The 18,812-nt window shown below is 40.0% G+C and overlaps 1 protein-coding gene across 27 annotated transcripts in view; it reads right to left on the bottom strand.

Annotated features, from left to right (window-relative positions):
- EYA4 (EYA transcriptional coactivator and phosphatase 4) overlaps positions 1–18,812 on the bottom strand; it is a 249,893-nt gene that overhangs the window by 124,697 nt on the left and 106,384 nt on the right. For 20 of the 27 annotated variants that reach the window (XM_061623885.1, XM_061623886.1, XM_061623890.1 and 17 more), the window contains one exon: positions 16,512–16,574. The exons of the other annotated variants lie outside the window; for them this stretch is intronic. In XM_061623885.1, coding sequence (XP_061479869.1) covers positions 16,512–16,574 — 63 coding nt within the window. The remainder of the gene's footprint in view (positions 1–16,511; positions 16,575–18,812) is intronic. 27 annotated transcript variants of the gene reach the window in all.

Here is an 18,812-nt window from a genome sequence, read left to right as displayed (position 1 = left end):
TGCTTTATACTGAACCAGAGTAGTGGCTCATCTAGCCCAGTTTTACTGCTTGTGACTGGCAGCCGCTCAGGCCAAGGGCCTTTGCTAGCTTTGTCATCTGAGATCTTCTTAACTGTCAGGACCTCAGCGCATGAAACACATATCCTGTTAGGACCTCAGCGCATGAAACACATATCCTCTGCTACTAAGATATGAGCTCCCTCTCTGGAGGCTCCTAGCTTACTGAAAGTGTTGAGGTAGTAGACGGACTCTGAAAGAGGTGGTTGGGCGATGTATCTGGAGTTGCCTTTGCATATGTATGTGTGTGGTGATATTGGGGTATCTGGCAATAATGCTTCATTAATATAGCAGGTTTCAAATGACTTATCGAGGACCAGTAAGTGAGACTAGAACTGGGGATCCTGCAGCCAACTTTATCTGGATATTTGGTGCTTTGTGAACTGACGTTAAATCAAACTGTCAAACTTACAAATCAAAGCCTCAGATCTAGGAGGCTAGGGGGAGTGCTGGCATTCAGACTATTTATTTGTGATAATAGCTCCAGGAAGTCACTTGGTTATAATGGTTGTCTTTTTCACAGTCTATGTTATGCACAAAGCTCTCCTCCAACACCACATTTCAAATGAGTTGATTTTTTTCGTATCAGCTTTTTTCACTGTCCAACTTTCGCATCCATACAGAGATCGGGAATACCATGGCCTGAATGATCCTGACTTTAGCGTTCAGTGATACATCTTTGCATTTGATGACCTTTTCTAGTTCTCTCACAGCTGCCCTCCCCAATCCTAGGCTTCTTCTGATTTCTTGACTATTGTCTTCATTTTGGTTAATGACTGTGCCGAGGTATTGATAATCCTTGACAAGTACAATGTCATCATTGTCAACTTTAAAGTTACATAAATCTTCTGTTGTCATTATTTTAGCCTTCTTGATGTTCAGCTGTAGTCCTGCTTTTGTGCTTTCCTCTTTAACTTTCATTATCATCATGGTCTGTGGGTGGGTAGGAGACAACAAGGGAGGAGGTGGAGAGTGACACAAAGTGGAGAAAACAATTGTTTTAAAAAATGGAGTGGAGGGGAAAAGGAGCCGGAGGGCAGGAACACGGATAAAGGAGAAGGAAGCAGCAACAGAATGGAGATAAAGAACTGTGGAGGTGAAAGATGACAACATGTTTTGGCACACAAAGTGGCCTCCACCACCCTCTCTGGCTACTGTGCTGCATTTGCAGTATTTTAACTGTTTTGCATCTCAGGGGAAAATGTTTGGTTGGGTGAGTGTCCCTTAGTTGGTGGCAGGGCAGGGTCCTGGAGGGAGTTAAGTGAGAGAGATTATGCTTGCTGGCTGAGTGGGGGGGTTGCACTTGGTTTGAAGTGCAAAGATCTGAGCAGTGGCCTCTGCCTCCCTCCCTGCTTCTCTTACCAGTGGAGAGTCCACCATTGCTATCTTATGGATAAAAAGAATTATTCTACTACCTCTGTATGTGTGTTTATTTTTAATGTTGTTTTAGGCTATTTAGATGTGCAGCAGCCAAGGCCAGCACCTTGTAGGCGTTTTTTTAAAAAAGCAACTGAAATGTAACTGTAGTGATTATTTTTGAGAAAAAGTAAAGCAATCCGTTACTTTCAGAGCTGTTGTAATTGTAACGGTAATTACTACTTTTTTGGGTCATGTAACTGTAACTGTAATTTCTTTTTAAAAGTAATCTTCGAAGCTCTGGGCGTAGATAGCCCTGCCCTCGTCTTCTATGGTAATCCACCCCCCATGGCTATACTTCCGTCTACCCATGATCACTGAAATTGGGGTGGCATCGCCCATGTCCCTCCTTACTAAGACTCCTCCTAAACACCTGATATGGACCCAACAAGCGCCCACCCACAAAACCTACCTGAGCCAATTATCCCAGTAGGCCTCTGCAAGAATTAGGAAAAGTCAAACCCACTCAATATCTTTCACACTGGGCACATCTACTCCCCCTTTGCCTCACACCCAGGGAGGGCCAACCTTCTGCCAGATACAGACTCTCACTCTGAAGGCATCTGGTGACTTTCTCCTATCATTCAGTTCACTGCACAGGCTCTCCCCTTTTAAAAAAAAGCTCTCAGAACACCTAATATTACTGTAGGTTTACTAAGAACCCCCCACAAAAAAACAAAACATAACACACACTAGGGATGGAATTATCCATCATTTAAAAATCCTCATGAAAATTCTGAAGTACTTTAGTGTGAATAACTTTTTTATGCAGTTTAAGAACATAAGAACATAAGAAGAGCCTGCTGGATCAGGCCAGTGGCCCATCTAGTCCAGCATCCTGTTCTCACAGTGGCCAACTGGGTGCCTGGGGGAAGCCCGCAAGCAGGACCCGAGTGCAAGAACACTCTCCCCTCCTGAGGCTTCCGGCAACTGTTTTTCAGAAGCATGCTGCCTCTGACTAGGGTGGCAGAGCACAGCCATCACGGCTAGTAGCCATTGATAGCCCTGTCCTCCATGAATTTGTCTAATCTTCTTTTAAAGCCATCCAAGCTGGTGGCCATTACTGCATCTTGTGGGAGCAAATTCCATAGTTTAACTATGCGCTAAGTAAAGAAGTACTTCCTTTTGTCTGTCCTGAATCTTCCAACATTCAGCTTCTTTGAATGTCCATGAGTTCTAGTATTATGAGAGAGGGAGAAGAACTTTTCTCTATCCACTTTCTCAATGCCATGCATAATTTTATACACTTCTATCATGTCTCCTCTGACCCACCTTTTCTCTAAACTAAAAAGCCCCAAATGCTGCAACCTTTCCTCATAAGGGAGTCGCCCCATCCCCTTGATCATTCTGGTTGCCCTTTCTGAACCTTTTCCAACTCTAGAATATCCTTTCTGAGATGAGGCGACCAGAACTGTACACAGTATTCCAAATGTGGCCGCACCATAGATTTATACAACGGCATTATGATATCGGCTGTTTTATTTTCAATACCTTTCCTAATTATCGCTAGCATGGAATTTGCCTTTTTCACAGCTGCCGCACACTGGGTCGACATTTTCATCATGCTGTCCACTACAACCCCGAGGTCTCTCTCCTGGTCGGTCACCACCAGTTCAGACCCCATGAGCATATATGTGAAATTAAGATTTTTTGCTCCAATATGCATAATTTTACACTTGTTTATATTGAATTGCATTTGCCATTTTTCCGCCCATTCACTTAGTTTGGAGAGGTCTTTTTGGAGCTCTTCGCAATCCCTTTTTGTTTTAACAACCCTGAACAATTTAGTGTCGTCAGCAAACTTGGCCACTTGACTGCTCACTCCTAATTCTAGGTCATTAATGAACAAGTTGAAAAGTACAGGTCCCAATACCGATCCTTGAGGGACTCCACTTTCTACAGCCCTCATTGGGAGAACTGTCCGTTTATTCCTACTCTCTGCTTTCTGCTTCTTAACCATTTCCTTATCCACAAGAGGACCTCTCCTCTTATTCCATGACTGCTAAGCTTCCTCAGAAGTCTTTGGTGAGGTACCTTGTCAAACGCTTTTTGAAAGTCTAAGTACACTATGTCCACTGGATCACCTCTATCTATATGCTTGTTGACACTCTCAAAGAATTCTAATAGGTTACTGAGACAGGACTTTCCCTTGCAGAAGCCATGCTGGCTCTGCTTCAGCAAGGCTTGTTCTTCTATGTGCTTAGTTAATCTAGCTTTCATAACACTTTCTACCAGTTTTCCAGGGACAGAAGTTAAGCTAACTGGCTTGTAATTTCCGAGATCCCCTCTGGATCCCTTTTTGAAGATTGGCGTTACATTTGCCACTTTCCAGTCCTCAGGCACGGAGGAGGACCCGAGGGACAAGTTACATATTTTAGTTAGCAGATCAGCAATTTCACCTTTGAGTTCTTTAAGAACTCTCGGGTGGATGCCATCCGGGCCCGGTGATTTGTCAGTTTTTATATTGTCCATTAAGCCTAGAACTTCCTCTCTCGTTACCACTATTTGTCTCAGTTCCTCAGAATCCCTTCCTGCAAATGTTAGTTCAGGTTCAGGGATCTGCCCTATATCTTCCACTGTGAAGACAGATGCAAAGAATTCATTTAGCTTCTCTGCAATCTCCTTATCGTTCTTTAGTACACCTTTGACTCCCTTATCATCCAAGGGTCCAGTCGCCTCCCTAGATGGTCTCCTGCTTTGAATGTATTTATAGAATTTTTTGTTGTTGGTTTTTATGTTCTTAGCAATGTGCTCCTCAAATTCTTTTTTAGCATCCCTTATTGTCTTCTTGCATTTCTTTTGCCAGAGTTTTTATTTTCTTCATTCAGACAAGACTTCCATTTTCTGAAAAGACTTTTTGCCTCTAAGAGCTTCCTTGACTTTGCTCGTTAACCATGCTGGCATCTTCTTGGCCCTGGCGGTACCTTTTCTGATCTGCGGTATGCACTCCAGTTGAGCTTCTAATATAGTGTTTTGAAACAACTTCCAAGCATTTTCGAGTGATGTGACCCTCTGGACTTTGTTTTTCAGCTTTCTTTTTACTAATTCCCTCATTTTTGTGAAGTTTCCTGTTTTGAAGTCAAATGTGACCGTGTTGGATTTTCTTGGCAATTGGCCAGTTACATGTATGTTTAATTTAATAGCACTGTGGTCAATGCTCCCAATCGGTTCAACAACACATACATCTCGCACCAGGTCCCGGTCCCCACTGAGGATTAAGTCCAGGGTTGCCATCCCTCTGGTCGGTTCCATGACCAACTGGTCTAGGGAATAGTCATTTAGAATATCTAGAAACTTTGCTTCTTTGTCATGACTGGAACATATATGCAGCCAGTCTATGTCCGGGTAGTTGAAGTCACCCATTACTACCACATTTCCTAGTTTGGATGCTTCCTCAATTTCATATCTCATCTCAAGGTCTCCCTGAGCATTTTGATCAGGGGGACGATAGATCGTTCCCAGTATTAAGTCCCTCCTGGGGCATGGTATCACCACCCACAACGATTCTGTGGAGGAGTCTGCCTCTTTTGGGGTTTCAAGCTTGCTGGATTCAATGCCTTCTTTCACGTATAGAGCGACTCCGCCACCAATACGTCCTTCCCTGTCCTTCCGATATAGTTTATATCCAGGGATAACCGTATCCCACTGGTTTTCTCCATTCCACCAGGTCTCTGTTATGCTCACTATATCAGTTTTGACTAATGTACACATTCTTGCAAGCAATTTATCCTAATATAATGCATGTTTGTATGTTATTTTCAACAATACCTTCATTTTGTGCACACTTACCCTTATGCATTTTTGTAAACACTGCTTGACGGAGAACTGCATCACAAAATTCAGAAAAGTGCAAAATTCAGAAAAGATGGCAGCATTTTGTTTCAGAAAGTGCAAATTTGACAGATTTGGCTTTCAACGGAATTGAATTTCTTCCTGATTTCTCACATATACATATACAGACACGTTGTGCAAGCACCAAAAATAAAAATTAACTCAATCTATTTGCATGATGAAAATATTGCTGTTTGTTGAAGTTAGGGCTCATATGCATTCAGGAATTATGAAATGCTAGATTCAACTTACAAACTGACTATTTTCAAGTGTTGGTGGTATCACTAGTTACTAGCAAATAAAGGTTTGGAAACTTTTTTGTCTATTAGGTACGATGTAGTTCTACTACAAATGGAATCAGTTGGCTGGTGTCACTTTGAAAACATTCTGTCAACCTAACAGATGGTATCAATTCAAGTTCATTCTTTGTCTGCTATCCACTGCTTTTACCAGTCTGATTTTTTTCTTCCATAAAATATTGATATTAATATCAATATTTTGAAATATATTTTCAAAGGAAATAGCAATAAATGAAAATAAATATCAATATTTGGAAAGGAAACATCAATATTTTGGAAGGAAACATTAATAAAGGAAAGCAGCTTTGGCAACTCCTCTTCCTCCTCAGCTGCAACTGAGACTGGTAAGTTTTCACATTAGCAAGCAGAGACCATCTGTTTTCTTTTGGAAAGGATAGGCAGAAAACAGCTTTCAGTGCTCCCCATCCTCCATCTCTTCCTCAGCAAGCCTACAGTCCTTAACGTGGGCAAGACTCTCCAATCTCTAGGCTTGACTTTTAATTGTTTAATAGGTTAGCACTACAGATATTAGATGGCAAGGCTAGAGTCTTGCCCACATTTATGACTCTCTAGAGACTGTCTAGGACTAGGCCTGTCTTTTTATCTCTATTATAGGCATGGCTTGCTTCCTCCCACTTGGCAGACAGAGAGAGAGAGAGAGATCTTACCAGCATGCTGTGCTGTGAGTGAAATCAATAAAAGAACAATATATTCAAGGGGGGGAAATCCGCTGAAGTACAGAGCCAAGAGAATTGCTCCACAAAGATGAAGATTATGAAAAATCTGGTGCTAAATCTGAATTCAATGGAATTCTCACCCATCCCTAGTTCCAACTCCATATGTAGCCCTTTTTTGGAGCTTGTTGAAGGGACTATTTGGGGGAACATTACACAAAAAAGAGCTTTACGTTCCTACCTGCCCACTTCCTATGCTAACTCTTCCACATATTGATCCAAAGATTCCACAAGGGCAGAAGAAGTTTTATGTTATTATTTATTTTTTGCATAGGTACACAATACATTGTTTTGCATTCCCCAAATCCCATAGCTGTTGGAATTCTAGGAGTAGCTGTCACAGGGTCAGTTTTGTTGTGAGGAGAGACTACTGAAGATTTATGTTTTTGAAACAGGTTCTATTTAAGTTTGATAGAGGGAAGCAGGCATACTCACAGGAAGTACTAATTCCTAAAATTGCTTCAGTACCCAAAGAACTTTTTATTGCTAGCTAGCTGTAAAAATCAAACTTCTTTTCCTTTCTCTTGTCAAAACCAAAACTGCCTCTTTGTAGTCAGGCTGCGCTCCTCAACAAGAAGTTGTATTTCTACTTGTCCTTTTAAGTGATGATTAATAATAATTCATTATTAAGTTGTCAAGCCATTAAGCAGAACAATGCATGGCTGAGAAGACTAATATAGCTCCTAACTATGCAAAGTGCACAGAATAGTACTTTGGCAAACATCTTCAATATTTTTTATATTTTTAATGCTAGATCTGATAGTTGGTATTCTTGCATTATTATGCACGTCTGTACTGTTGACGTGTGTGCGTTGTTGCGTGAAACAGCATACATTACGTTGAAGTTAAGTTGAGCAAGAAACTTCTTCAGAGCATTAGATCATGTTAAGAGTCTTTATTAAGACATTACGGCCAAAGGCTTAAGAGTAAATACATGTAGAGTTTCTTCAGTCACCCCCCTTCTGGTACATCTCTCTCCAAAGGTAAACACAGAAGACAACCTCTCAGTTCAGAGGCAATACACAGAAGACACAGCTCAACACAGATAGCTGCTAGAACTCTCCCAGTCTATCTTGATGCTGCCATGACAACGGCCTTGGCTATCCGTTCCCAGACTGGGCAAAGACATAACTTCTCTTAGGTACAGATTTCCACACTTTCAGACTTGATGGAAAAACACTCAGTGACAGTGTGGTTCAATGGTCAACATGTACTGCCCACTACTGGGGGAATGGCACAAGACTGTCAGGTCTACATAAGCACTGAACGCAGAGTTCTTTATAGCACTTTGTGGTTATCCACTCTCCAGTTGTTTACAGGGCAATCACACATTTGTGGAGCCTACATAGCCTGCACATTTGAGTATCCTGAATCTAGTACAAGTTCTAAAACCTTTCCTGCTTTCAGGCCTGAATGCACATCTTTCCTAATCAAAGAACACATGGCTTTCATGTAGAAGGTCAAAAGTTCAATCCCTAGCATTTCCAAATAATGCTGGTAAAGACTCCTATCTGAAACACAGGAGAGTCGCTGCCAGGCATTAGACAACAGTGAGCTGGATGGACCAATAGTGTGACGGAGTGGCCAGAACGAAGGGGCAGTGGCACAAACCTGGCCTTCTGGCACCTCTGCAATGCATCAGAGAGAGAGCCTTCTCAGTGGTGGCCCCCACCCTCTGGAACTCTCTCCCACAAGATCTCCGGCTTGCCTCTTCCCTGAATATATTCCGCAAGGCCTTAAAGACCTGGCTCTTTCAACAGGCTTTTGGGATTTTTGGGGAGGGCTGACTTTTTTTTGATTGAAATGCCTCCTACCCTGCAATGTTTTTATCTTAATTTTTATTGTTATATTGTATTTTGTTGTATTGTACTTTATTGTACTTGCCATATGTACGTCGCCTAGAGTGGCCATCGGCCAGATAGGCGACACATAAATTAAATTTATTATTATTATTATTATTATCTGCACTGTGCCTACTTCCCTGCTGCCTCACCTTTCCCAGCAAGCCACAGTGATAATGGAACTGGGACACCATGTCTGTTGCTGCTGCTTCTCCCTACTGGCCGCTCCTGGATCTGACTAAGTATACGGCAGCTTACTGAGAAAACAGAGGATAGCAGATAACTGGTGCATGGGTTATGGGGCTAGTAAGCACAAGCACATTACTCAATTCCCTTACAACTGTACATCATGGCTGTAGCACAGAAGCAAGCAAATGAATGGATATGTAATTGAACAAATTAATTTATAAATATGAACATAAAATGAAAAGCTCATAGAAATAGCTACAATTTTGATTAATCATCAATATGATGTTAGTGTCTTATTCCTCTGCAACAAAGACAGGATCTCTCAATCCCTCATCAGTTAGCAAAGTCTGTTATCTGAACCTCTCCCTGCTCACAAGAAATTTTCCTTAGACCATTAGCACAAAGCCACCTATATAACAGCCTGTTTCTAGTCATCCTGTATAATACAACCAAGATGTATTATGTGTAGTCCAATGCAATGTCTCTTTGGATTCATGCAACATGCAGTAAAAGCATGAACATACCACACTAAACAGCCTCATGCAACTGCCCCTCTCAAGTTTCTTGAGATTCCCCCATCCTGCTGTTGCACCCTGAGCCACATCCTATTGCATTGCAGTGGGCCTCATGGACCTCAGTGGCAGCTTTTCAGAGAGCTGTGAAGAGGATGTGGTGGCAAAAACACAATGGACGAGGTGAGTTCCACGTTCTTTGGAACCAAGCCATTATTGTCCATTATGTGTACACTTGACTATTTTGTTCACACTTGGATGAAACGGATTACTTGGATCCATACCAATCGGGTTTCAGGACTGGGCACGGTACGGAAACAGCCTTGGTCGCTCTGGTAGATGATATGAGGAGGGCATTAGATAGGGGAGAATTCACCTTTCTTGTTCTCCTCAATCTCTCAGCGGCTTTTGATACTGTCGACCACAGTATCCTTCTACATCACCTGGAGGGATTGGGAATTGGAGGTACTGTATTGCAGTGGTTCCGTTCCTTTCTCTCCGATAGGTATCAACAGGTAGCATTGGGGGAGGAGGTTTCAGACCCTTGGCCTCTCAATTGTGGTGTGCCACAGGGCTCTATCCTCTCTCCCATGCTATTTAACATTTACATGAAGCCGCTGGGGACAATCATTAGGAGATTTGGGCTGCAGTGTCACCAATATGCGGATGACACTCAGCTCTATCTCTCATATAAATCTTCACCAGAGTTGGCTGTGGAGACCTTGTCCAAGTGCCTGGAATCCGTGAGTGGATGGATGGGAAGGAACAAGCTGAAGTTGAACCCCGACAAGACCGAGGTACTACTCGTGGGGGACAAGAGAAGGTTGGGAGATGTTGACCTGAAGTTCAGTGGGGTGAGTTTACTCCTGAAGGACCAGGTCCGCAGCCTTGGGGTTGTACTTGATTCCAGGCTGTCCATGGAGGGTCAGATTTCGGCAGTGAGCCAGGCAGCCTGGTATCAACTACACCTCATACGAAGGCTGCAACCCTACCTTCCTGCTCATCAGCTCCCACTGGTAGTACATGCCCTGGTCACCTCTCGATTGGATTACTGTAATGCGCTCTACGTGGGGTTACCCTTGAAAATGGTCCGGAAATTACAACTTATACAAAATGCGGCGGCTCGATTACTTACGAATAGCCGCCACCGGGATCACATCACACCTGTGTTGTTTGATCTACACTGGCTTCCAGTTGTTTTCCGGGCCCAATTCAAGGTGTTGGTATTAACCTTTAAATCCCTATACGGTTTCGGTCCAGTTTATCTAAAGGAGCGCCTTCAACGCCACCAATTATGCCGCTCGACACGATCAGCCACACAGGGCCTTCTCTCAATTGGGAACTGAAGAACAAGATCTCCGGCACGCCTCTTCCTTAAATGTATTTCGGAAAGCCTTAAAGACCTGGCTCTTTCAACAGGCCTTCGGGATCTCCGGGGAGGGTTAATTGCTATAACTGAAATGCCTCCTGCCCTGTTTTAATATTGTTGTTGCAGCTGCACTGTTTTTATACTGTTTTTATATTGTATCATTGTATTTTATTATTTGTATTTTAAACGATTTTGTACGTCGCCTAGAGTGGCCATTGGCCAGATAGGCGACAAAGAAATTAAATTTATTATTATTATTATAAGAACTGTAAGCATACAGGCAAAAGAATAAGTGGCTCCAGCATTTAATTTGTCCGTAAAAATAAAACTCAAAATTCATACTTTTGGCTCACTGCCTTTTTCAGTGTTCTGAACGTGAAAGCATTCAGCTGAAAAACATGTCTATAGAGATTCCTAAACTGCTGTGTGCACTTTTCTAACATAACTCTGCCAATATACCTTAAATCATGACCTAAAACAACCTTGCAGTTCTAGTTCTGGGCCTCTTCTGAACAGCAGACAAGAAACCCCTAAGGACTAGGTTGAGACCACCATACTCATTTTCACTTATAACCAAATCCAGATTTGAACTTTGAAAGCCTAAGGTGAAGAACTGATTGTGGAAAGGCAAATCCATTTTACGCTTAAAAGAGTAGGTAAAGTTACCCTACTTTGGGAATTGACCTTATATTTGGTCACTTTCAAAGAAATTGGATAACAATACAGACACAGAACATACTGAAATGCAACAGTTAAACTGTAAAATCTAAATCACGACAGCAAGAAAAATTCCGGGTGCACACTTTGGATATATGGAAGCCTTCTGGACTGCTTATATGAAATATTATAATACAGAGAACTTATGAGACTCATAAAGAATCTATCTACGGGGGAAAGAATGCAAGTCAAAGAATCAGTGAAACCATTTTTCTTTTTTGTGTGTGTGGGGGGCAGGGAGGAATCTTGCAGAATAATCAGGTTGCGCAAACAGCCCATCTGCAATGCAACCACATAAAAGGCCCATGGGCAAATCCAAACGCATTAGGAGAAGTGCTTGAAGAATCTGCCAAAGAGCCAGATGCTCCTGATTGCAGAATTTCTTCTATAGCTGTCATCTGTATCCTCCAACTGCCATCCAAAATGTGGACAATGAAAAATGGTGACCTAGTAATACACTGAGTACTACCTATAATCTGAATAATCTGTATCCCATGAACATTTTATAAATCAGTGATGTGAAAAATAGTGAAATCTGCTGAAGTTAGTATTATTTGTAAATATTTCTTTAGATTAAAATAATTATAATTAAAGCAGGGTTTTCTCCCTCCCCCCGTTACATTCATGCATGCAAGCATGCAACTCTGATCCATTCCAATTTCAGCCACTCATCAAAGTGATCTCACATGGATACAGTTTTTGGGGTGAATTGGAATTTTCACATAAGGACCGTATAATTTTTACCCAAAATGCAACAGTCAGTATTTCTAGTGAGTGCAACTTGGCCAGGAGACCACCAGCAGCTCTTCACACCTGAGGGATTTCATGGGATCATTGGCAAGTGCAAACTAACCCTCAGTAATTTAGAACTTTTAAGTAGCGAAAGACAGAAATAGGTACAGTTATAGCAATGCTCCTGCATCCAGTATGGAATTAACTTAATTTACTAAAAAAAAAAAATTCTATATGCTGGTCTTCAACAACTGAAGACTAAACAAAAAATACTCCTCTTGGCCAGTGCCACTACATATAGACAATGAGGCACAGAGCTAGATCCAGGAGCACTCTCAAATTATGAACCTAGTTCTTCAAGAGGAAAAGCATTCTAATCCTAAACAGATTGTATACTCATTGCCAGGTACAATTTCCTACTGATCAAGAACATTTCAGTATTGTTTGCTAAAACCTCCATTGCTCATCCACACCAGACCATTACTAATTCCAAACACCAATGGTACTGAAAGCTGCTGAGAAGTCCAACAGAACCAACAAGAACAAACTATCTTGTTCCCAGGACAAATCATCCACCTGAGTGAGCAAGGCTGTTTAAATCCAAAACCAGGCCAGAAAACAGATTGTCTATTTCTAGACCATTTCAACCACTATCATTCAGAAACAAACCCCTGGAGTAGAGATGCCATCATACATTTGATCACTTTGCAAAAAATGGAATAGTAGAGGTCACAGAGCTCAGTCAAGATAGAGAACACATAGCTGGATACTTCAGGTGATTAGTGACAGATTAGTTATTTACCTACCCATCAATTCACAAAACACACTATTTCACAACTACCTATTTCTTTTTGTTTCTGCATCCAGTTTTAGATTATTTTTAAAGGTATCATGGATTCAACTCCATTTCTAGAAGGGCTGTTTTGTTTTATGGGACCTGACCTAATCTTGTAAAGAATCACAGCACAGGGGTCCTGAATCCCTGAAAGCAACTCCAAATAATCATTAACCAAATAATCATTAACCTACCCTCTCTATAAAGCATCTATAAGTTTTTAAACTTTCCTTTAAAATCCTCACAACATTTCACTTAAATTTGGATCAATTAGAATTATACACTACTATGGTTTGGCAGTTGCCAAATTCTCACACATGCATGCACGCACATGCCTGCAGTCATTTTAAAAAAATATATACTCAAGAATTCTCAGTCACAAAATACAACTGCAACAAAAATTACTCCTTACTATTAGAAGAAAAACACATTTTTATATTTTCTTTATCATCCCATATGTGGATATCAAACATAGAAATCATTTGCTTCCAAAATGATTTCTAAATTAAACAAGGCCCATAAAAACTGGAAAAAATCTAATTCTAATCTATAAATCACATTTTAGGTGACTGGTCAAAATAATTCAAACTTGTAGTGATAGTAACATGTGGCCCTGACAAAAAGGCAAGTATGACACATTTACACAAGAATACTAAAATATTGTTATGATTTTAAAAAATGTATATATCACTGTTCTTCTTCAAAGAACCAATGAATGCTAACCACAGGAGCAATTAAAACAAAACATAAAAAAACTAAGACCATAAAATGCAACGAAGAGCAAAAAATGAAACCAACCAACATAGCCATACCATACCGGGCTAGTCTATCCAATGAATATTTCCTACCTATAACTTCCCAAAGTGCATACTGTATATTTTTACAGCATGACAACAATCTGTTCAACTTACCAAGCTATTGTTTAAAATATTTACTTCTGTGACAGATTTCCTATATGAGCTTATATTATTATAGAAATATAGTAATCAAAATAAAATGCATGACTGTCTTATGGAAAGAAACTAACACTGAATGTTCTTCCTTCCTTCCTTTCTCTCATACAGAGCAGGTACACCTAGAATCATGTTTTCCTCCAATATATTTTCCTGTGTTAATAAATTCCTTTGCACATGTGCACCACAAATATAGCTCAAATGTTTCTTTCAAAAAAAGAAAAGCCAAGTAAGACAAAGAATTTGCACATGCTACCCCAAGAATTCTCCAGACGAAGTTCCCACACCCAACTTAATTACTTCCCTACTGTAAAAACATATTCCATCTGCATTTATTCTAATACTTTCAAGTCCAAAACTAACACACAATAAAGCTAGCTAAATAAATGAAAGACTTTAGCCCCAAGTAACCGGCCAGGAGCTATTCTGTAAGTGAAAGCACCTCCAGCATCCATTTTTCTGCTGACATTTCACTTTAGGTACAATGTTTTCATAAGATTTGTTGTAAGAAGAATGTTCATGTCTTAGGCCTGTGTGCTGTACTATAGCTGTGCTCTCTAGTGCCACTGTAGCCAAAAGTCAACTGGTGTTTCTTTTACACAATGCATAGTTTCATAGCATTTTTAATTTCTCTGCTTGAAATTTACATTTTTGGTTAAATATTTTTGAACAGATTTCAATCTTATGAACAACAACTGCTACTGAAAAACAATCAAAGGAATTTCTGGATGTTATATTTATAAAGTGAAACCATTTCCCAAGTGGTCTAAATATTCAATATTGCAAGCTCACTGTTTATTCTCAGAGGAAATGTGCAATTAAAATGGAAGAGCCCCAGATAATGTTTGTACCTTTATTTATTATTTCATATATTTTTATCCTACTGGTCATTATCATTAAATAATTATCATTATTTATCAATGACCATCCACAATTTGGCCCCTGTGCTTAGCATTATGGGAACACACTGTGGTGAGCCTCAGATTCAGATGCTCTCCTATCAAATCTCTTCCGCCTCCATTTGCAAAGGGACTGAAAACTTCTACTTTCAATTTTGAATAAGTAGTACTTTCCTACATATTTCCTGAACTTGGACCTGTGGCTTATTACAACTGTGGTCAGAATAACAGTGAAGGGACCATCTAGCTGTGGGTCCTGCTACCTTGTTCGCGCTTCTTTGTCTGGCTCGTTTCTACCTCTGTAGGAGGATGTGGCCCTGACTTCTTCTACAAAAGGTGGTCCTGATGCTGAAGGTGCTTCGATAACCACTTCATTTTGTATGTGCTATGGCAAGAATTGGTGGAGTGGATTTTTTTTTTTTGCTCTCTAATGAGAGAAAGAGTCTATGATGGACAATGCCCTAAGTGAGTAGTTGGGGATAAAGTGGGCCCGGTGAAAGATGAACTTCTATGCTACCGTTTAAGAGTATTACTGAACCTCCTTGGCATGCGTTTTATAGAAGGTTGAAGGGTTGGATAAGGTAAGCACATTTTCTGCTCTGAGACTGATGGTGCTTTATTATAATGCTACCAACTTTGATAAACTTTGGGTTTAATTGGTGTAAACTGTAAGTTTTTCCCATATTTTCTGCTACTGGTTAGTTAAGTGTAAGATTTGTTCACTAAATGTATTTTTTGTAATAATTGTTCTTATTTATGAAAGGAATATTTTTCATATGTTTAGGGAAATTGTCATGTTTTTGATATCTTGTTCATGTGGATATAAGTTTTATTATGACTGCTTTAGTTGTACCTATATTGATGGCTTGTTTACACAATGGGAAACTGGAGCTTATTCAAAACTGAAAATAGAAACTTCAATCTTCTCTCCTTGTACCTGGAGGAGGAGGAGGGGAACAGCAGCATAAGAATATACAAACATTTTTAAGAACATAAGAAGAGTCTGCTGGATCAAGCCAGTGTCCCATCTAGTCCTGATGAGGTACGCCTGGAGCAAACATTACTATCTTTTCGGCGCCAGGTTAAAACCTTCCTCTTCTCCCAGGCATTTTAATATGTGTTTTAGTATGTGTTTTAATATGTGTTTAATATGTGTTTAATATGTGTTATAAATGTTTTAAATTTAATAATTTTTAAGGAAGCCCATTTTTACTGTTGTTTGAATTTGTTCTAAAATGTGTTTTATTGTATGTTGATATTGATTGTTGTGAACCGCCCAGGGAGCTTCGGCTATGGGGCGGTATATAAATTTAATAAAACAAAATAAAATAAATAAATAGTCCAGCATCCTGTCCTCACAGTGGCCACCCAAATGTCTATGGGAAGCCTGCAAGGATATGAATGCAACAGCGCTCTCTCCTCCTGCGGTTTCCACCAACTGGTATTCAGAAGCATACTGCTGCAAACTGTGGAGGTAGAACATAGCCATCACGGTTCTAGGCACTGACAGCCTTTTATCTTCCAAGCATTTGTCTACTCCTCCTTTAAAGCCATCCAAGTTGGGACCATCATTGTCTCCTATTAGAGTGAATTCCACCATTTAACTATGTGCTGCATGAAGAAGTACTTTCTTTTGTCTGTCCTGAATCTTCCAACATTCAGCTTCATTGGAGGACCATGAGTTCTAGTATTATGAGAGAAGGAGAAAAACTTCTCTGTTTGCTTTCTCCCTATCATGTATAATCTTATATACTTCTATCATGTCACCTCTTATTTGCCTTTTCTCTAAACTAAAAAGCCCCAGATGCTGTAACCTTTTCTAATAGGTGAGTTGCTCCATCCCCTTGATCATTTACCCTTTTCTGATTTTTTTCCAACTTGGCTATCTTTCTTCAGTTGAGACAACCAGAACTGTACACAGTATTCCAAATGTGGTCACACCACAGATTTGTATAATTACATTGCTATATTCACGGCACCATGACCTCTACTCCTCCCCAGAGCCGCCCACCCAGCTATCTAGAACACACTTGCAACCTTTGCAACAGGCAGGCAATTCACCATGTGTCCGCACACCCACCACCCACCCAGCTATTTATGTTTCTAGTAACTGAATTGCCTACTCACATAGATGGAGAAATTGTCTTCAAACCCGGTACTGAATTAATCCATACTTCATTCCTGTGATGCCTATAAGTAAAACAATCATTCTTTTTGTGAACACTCACATTTTTTTGCGGGATCTTCACATACTAGGTTTGTTTTAAAAAAAACCCTCTGAAAATTATGTTAATGTTTTAGAAAAACTCAGTCCTACTTTTGTATACTACTTTTCGTAGCTTTTTATGCATTATGTCTGATCTGAAGTGCTGAAAAGTGTAGATCTTTGAACTTACCAAGCAATCAAAGTTACCTACAAGTTGGTTGCCTCCGGCAAATCGTCTCAGTCACCTCATCAAAATGCTACAGGCACCAGCACCAGTGTGATTACTTGGACAAAGGAAGAGGAAGGGGGATGGAAGCAAATTTATTAGCAAAAGAGTTCAGTATTGTCCAAGTGAATTAAGCATTATAAAGTATGAGTAGAGTTGGTTCATGTGGGTGTGATGTGTAAGGTGAGGAAAACAATACAGCACTTCTACTTGCAATGTATTTACACATACACATCCTCCCGGCCCCTGCTCAGCATCTCAGTCTCTCTCACACACAAACTGTAGGCTGGGGGACAAACAAAGGAAGTGAAGATCTTGCAGACAATATTCTATATCTGACAGTTTACAAAATAATTATATATATATATACTAAAAATGACACTTAAGCTATATGTAAAAGCCTAAATTTAATTGCAAACACAGATAAACCTGATGGCTACTTGAAGATAAGTAAAAAAGCATATACAAAGAAAATACTACAGTATCGGTTATGTAAGAGGCATTCCTGTCCTCCGTAAGGTGCAGCAAAAGCAATGATGAAATCTTCATAAGCTACAGCAAACCAGAACAAAAAAATGATAAACTTGTGAAACATAAACAGCTATGGACTGGGATTAAAAGAAGATGAAACTAACAGTGAATGAAGAGGTACACAATAGCAACCCCTCTGGCCTCCAGAGAAGTATCCTCAGTATGACAATGTATCTGCTCATCCCCCAAGGAATAGATCCCTTCTCAGGGATCATTTTCCTCTTCCTCAGAGTGACAAACTTGTACCCAGACAGCCAGGAGCTCTTTGCACAAGAGGACAAACCCATGATTTAGCACACGATAAAGCAGTGCAATACACTGGAAAGCCCCCGCATTCTTCTTGGCTTTCTACCTCTGTAACTTATTTTCTAGTTTACTGAGTTCTTTTACTGGGAGCTTTATTAGGTTTTGTTTCGGTGAAGGAGAAGACAGGCGAGTAGCGTAACCTGGTCTCCTTGCTGTACTCCTTTGTTAGCTGGGGCAGAGACACGTCATCAGCTGTGGCTCCACTCACTAGGCTGTTCTAAATGTATATGCCTGGCTAGTTCCTCCCAGCTGCTGCTGCACCTAATAAGGTCAGGTGATGCGGCTCAAATTCCTGAAAGTAGCAATTTGAAAAGGGGGATGGAATTAAGTCAGTTTACTCCCATGGGAAAAGGGAGTGAACAATGAGTGTTGATTAAGTAGGGAATGGGCAATGGTAGATGTTTCCGGAAATGTTGAAGCCTTCCCATGTTTTCTTTTTCAGAAAAAATGGAAATTTTCAGAAAAATTGAAAAAATGCAATATTAGCACTTTTTACAGATTGAAAGTCACGTTGTTACTTCAGGAACATCAAATGTAATTATGTACAAGTTGGTTTGGCATAAAATGATCAAATTTGGTATATTAAAAGTACATTTTATTCAAACAATTTTTACAAATTGAATTTAGTTTTTTAAATTTTTACTTTTTTTTGTAACAAGTGGATCTACAAGATCCTGAACTGTAAGGAACACCTGAACTGTAAGGAACCTCTTTTGTTTTGCTAGTTTATGAGGAGCAGGCAAAAAACAATTTTAAAAAAGAAAAAACCATCAACATTAATAGCAAAGAAAATTATTTACGTCTCCGCTAGTCCTCCATAGTGTCAAGCAGACATAAAGCATCCATTCCCATAAAAAGATCTGAGAAAGGGGGGGGGACCAAGATTCAATGAAACATTTTATTCATCATGGTGAAATAAAACATTCCATAATCCATTTTTCTTCATTTCTTTCAATTTTTCCAATTTTTTTGGAAAAATACAAAAAAAGACTTCAGAAAAAAACAGATTTTTCCTGAATTTTTCTGGTTTTTTTCTGGGCCTTCACATCTCTAGACAATGGGCAGTGAGTTAATTGGGGATTAACTCCTTGGAAAAGAGGCTTTCTTCCTGAAAAAGATTCATATTTAAAAACTTTTGATAATAACAAAGCTTGCTAGC

This window comes from Rhineura floridana, chromosome 4 (assembly GCF_030035675.1).
Source record: "Rhineura floridana isolate rRhiFlo1 chromosome 4, rRhiFlo1.hap2, whole genome shotgun sequence".
Classification (NCBI taxonomy): Eukaryota; Metazoa; Chordata; class Lepidosauria; order Squamata; family Rhineuridae; genus Rhineura; species Rhineura floridana.
This window is presented reverse-complemented; position numbering and strand designations above follow the sequence as displayed.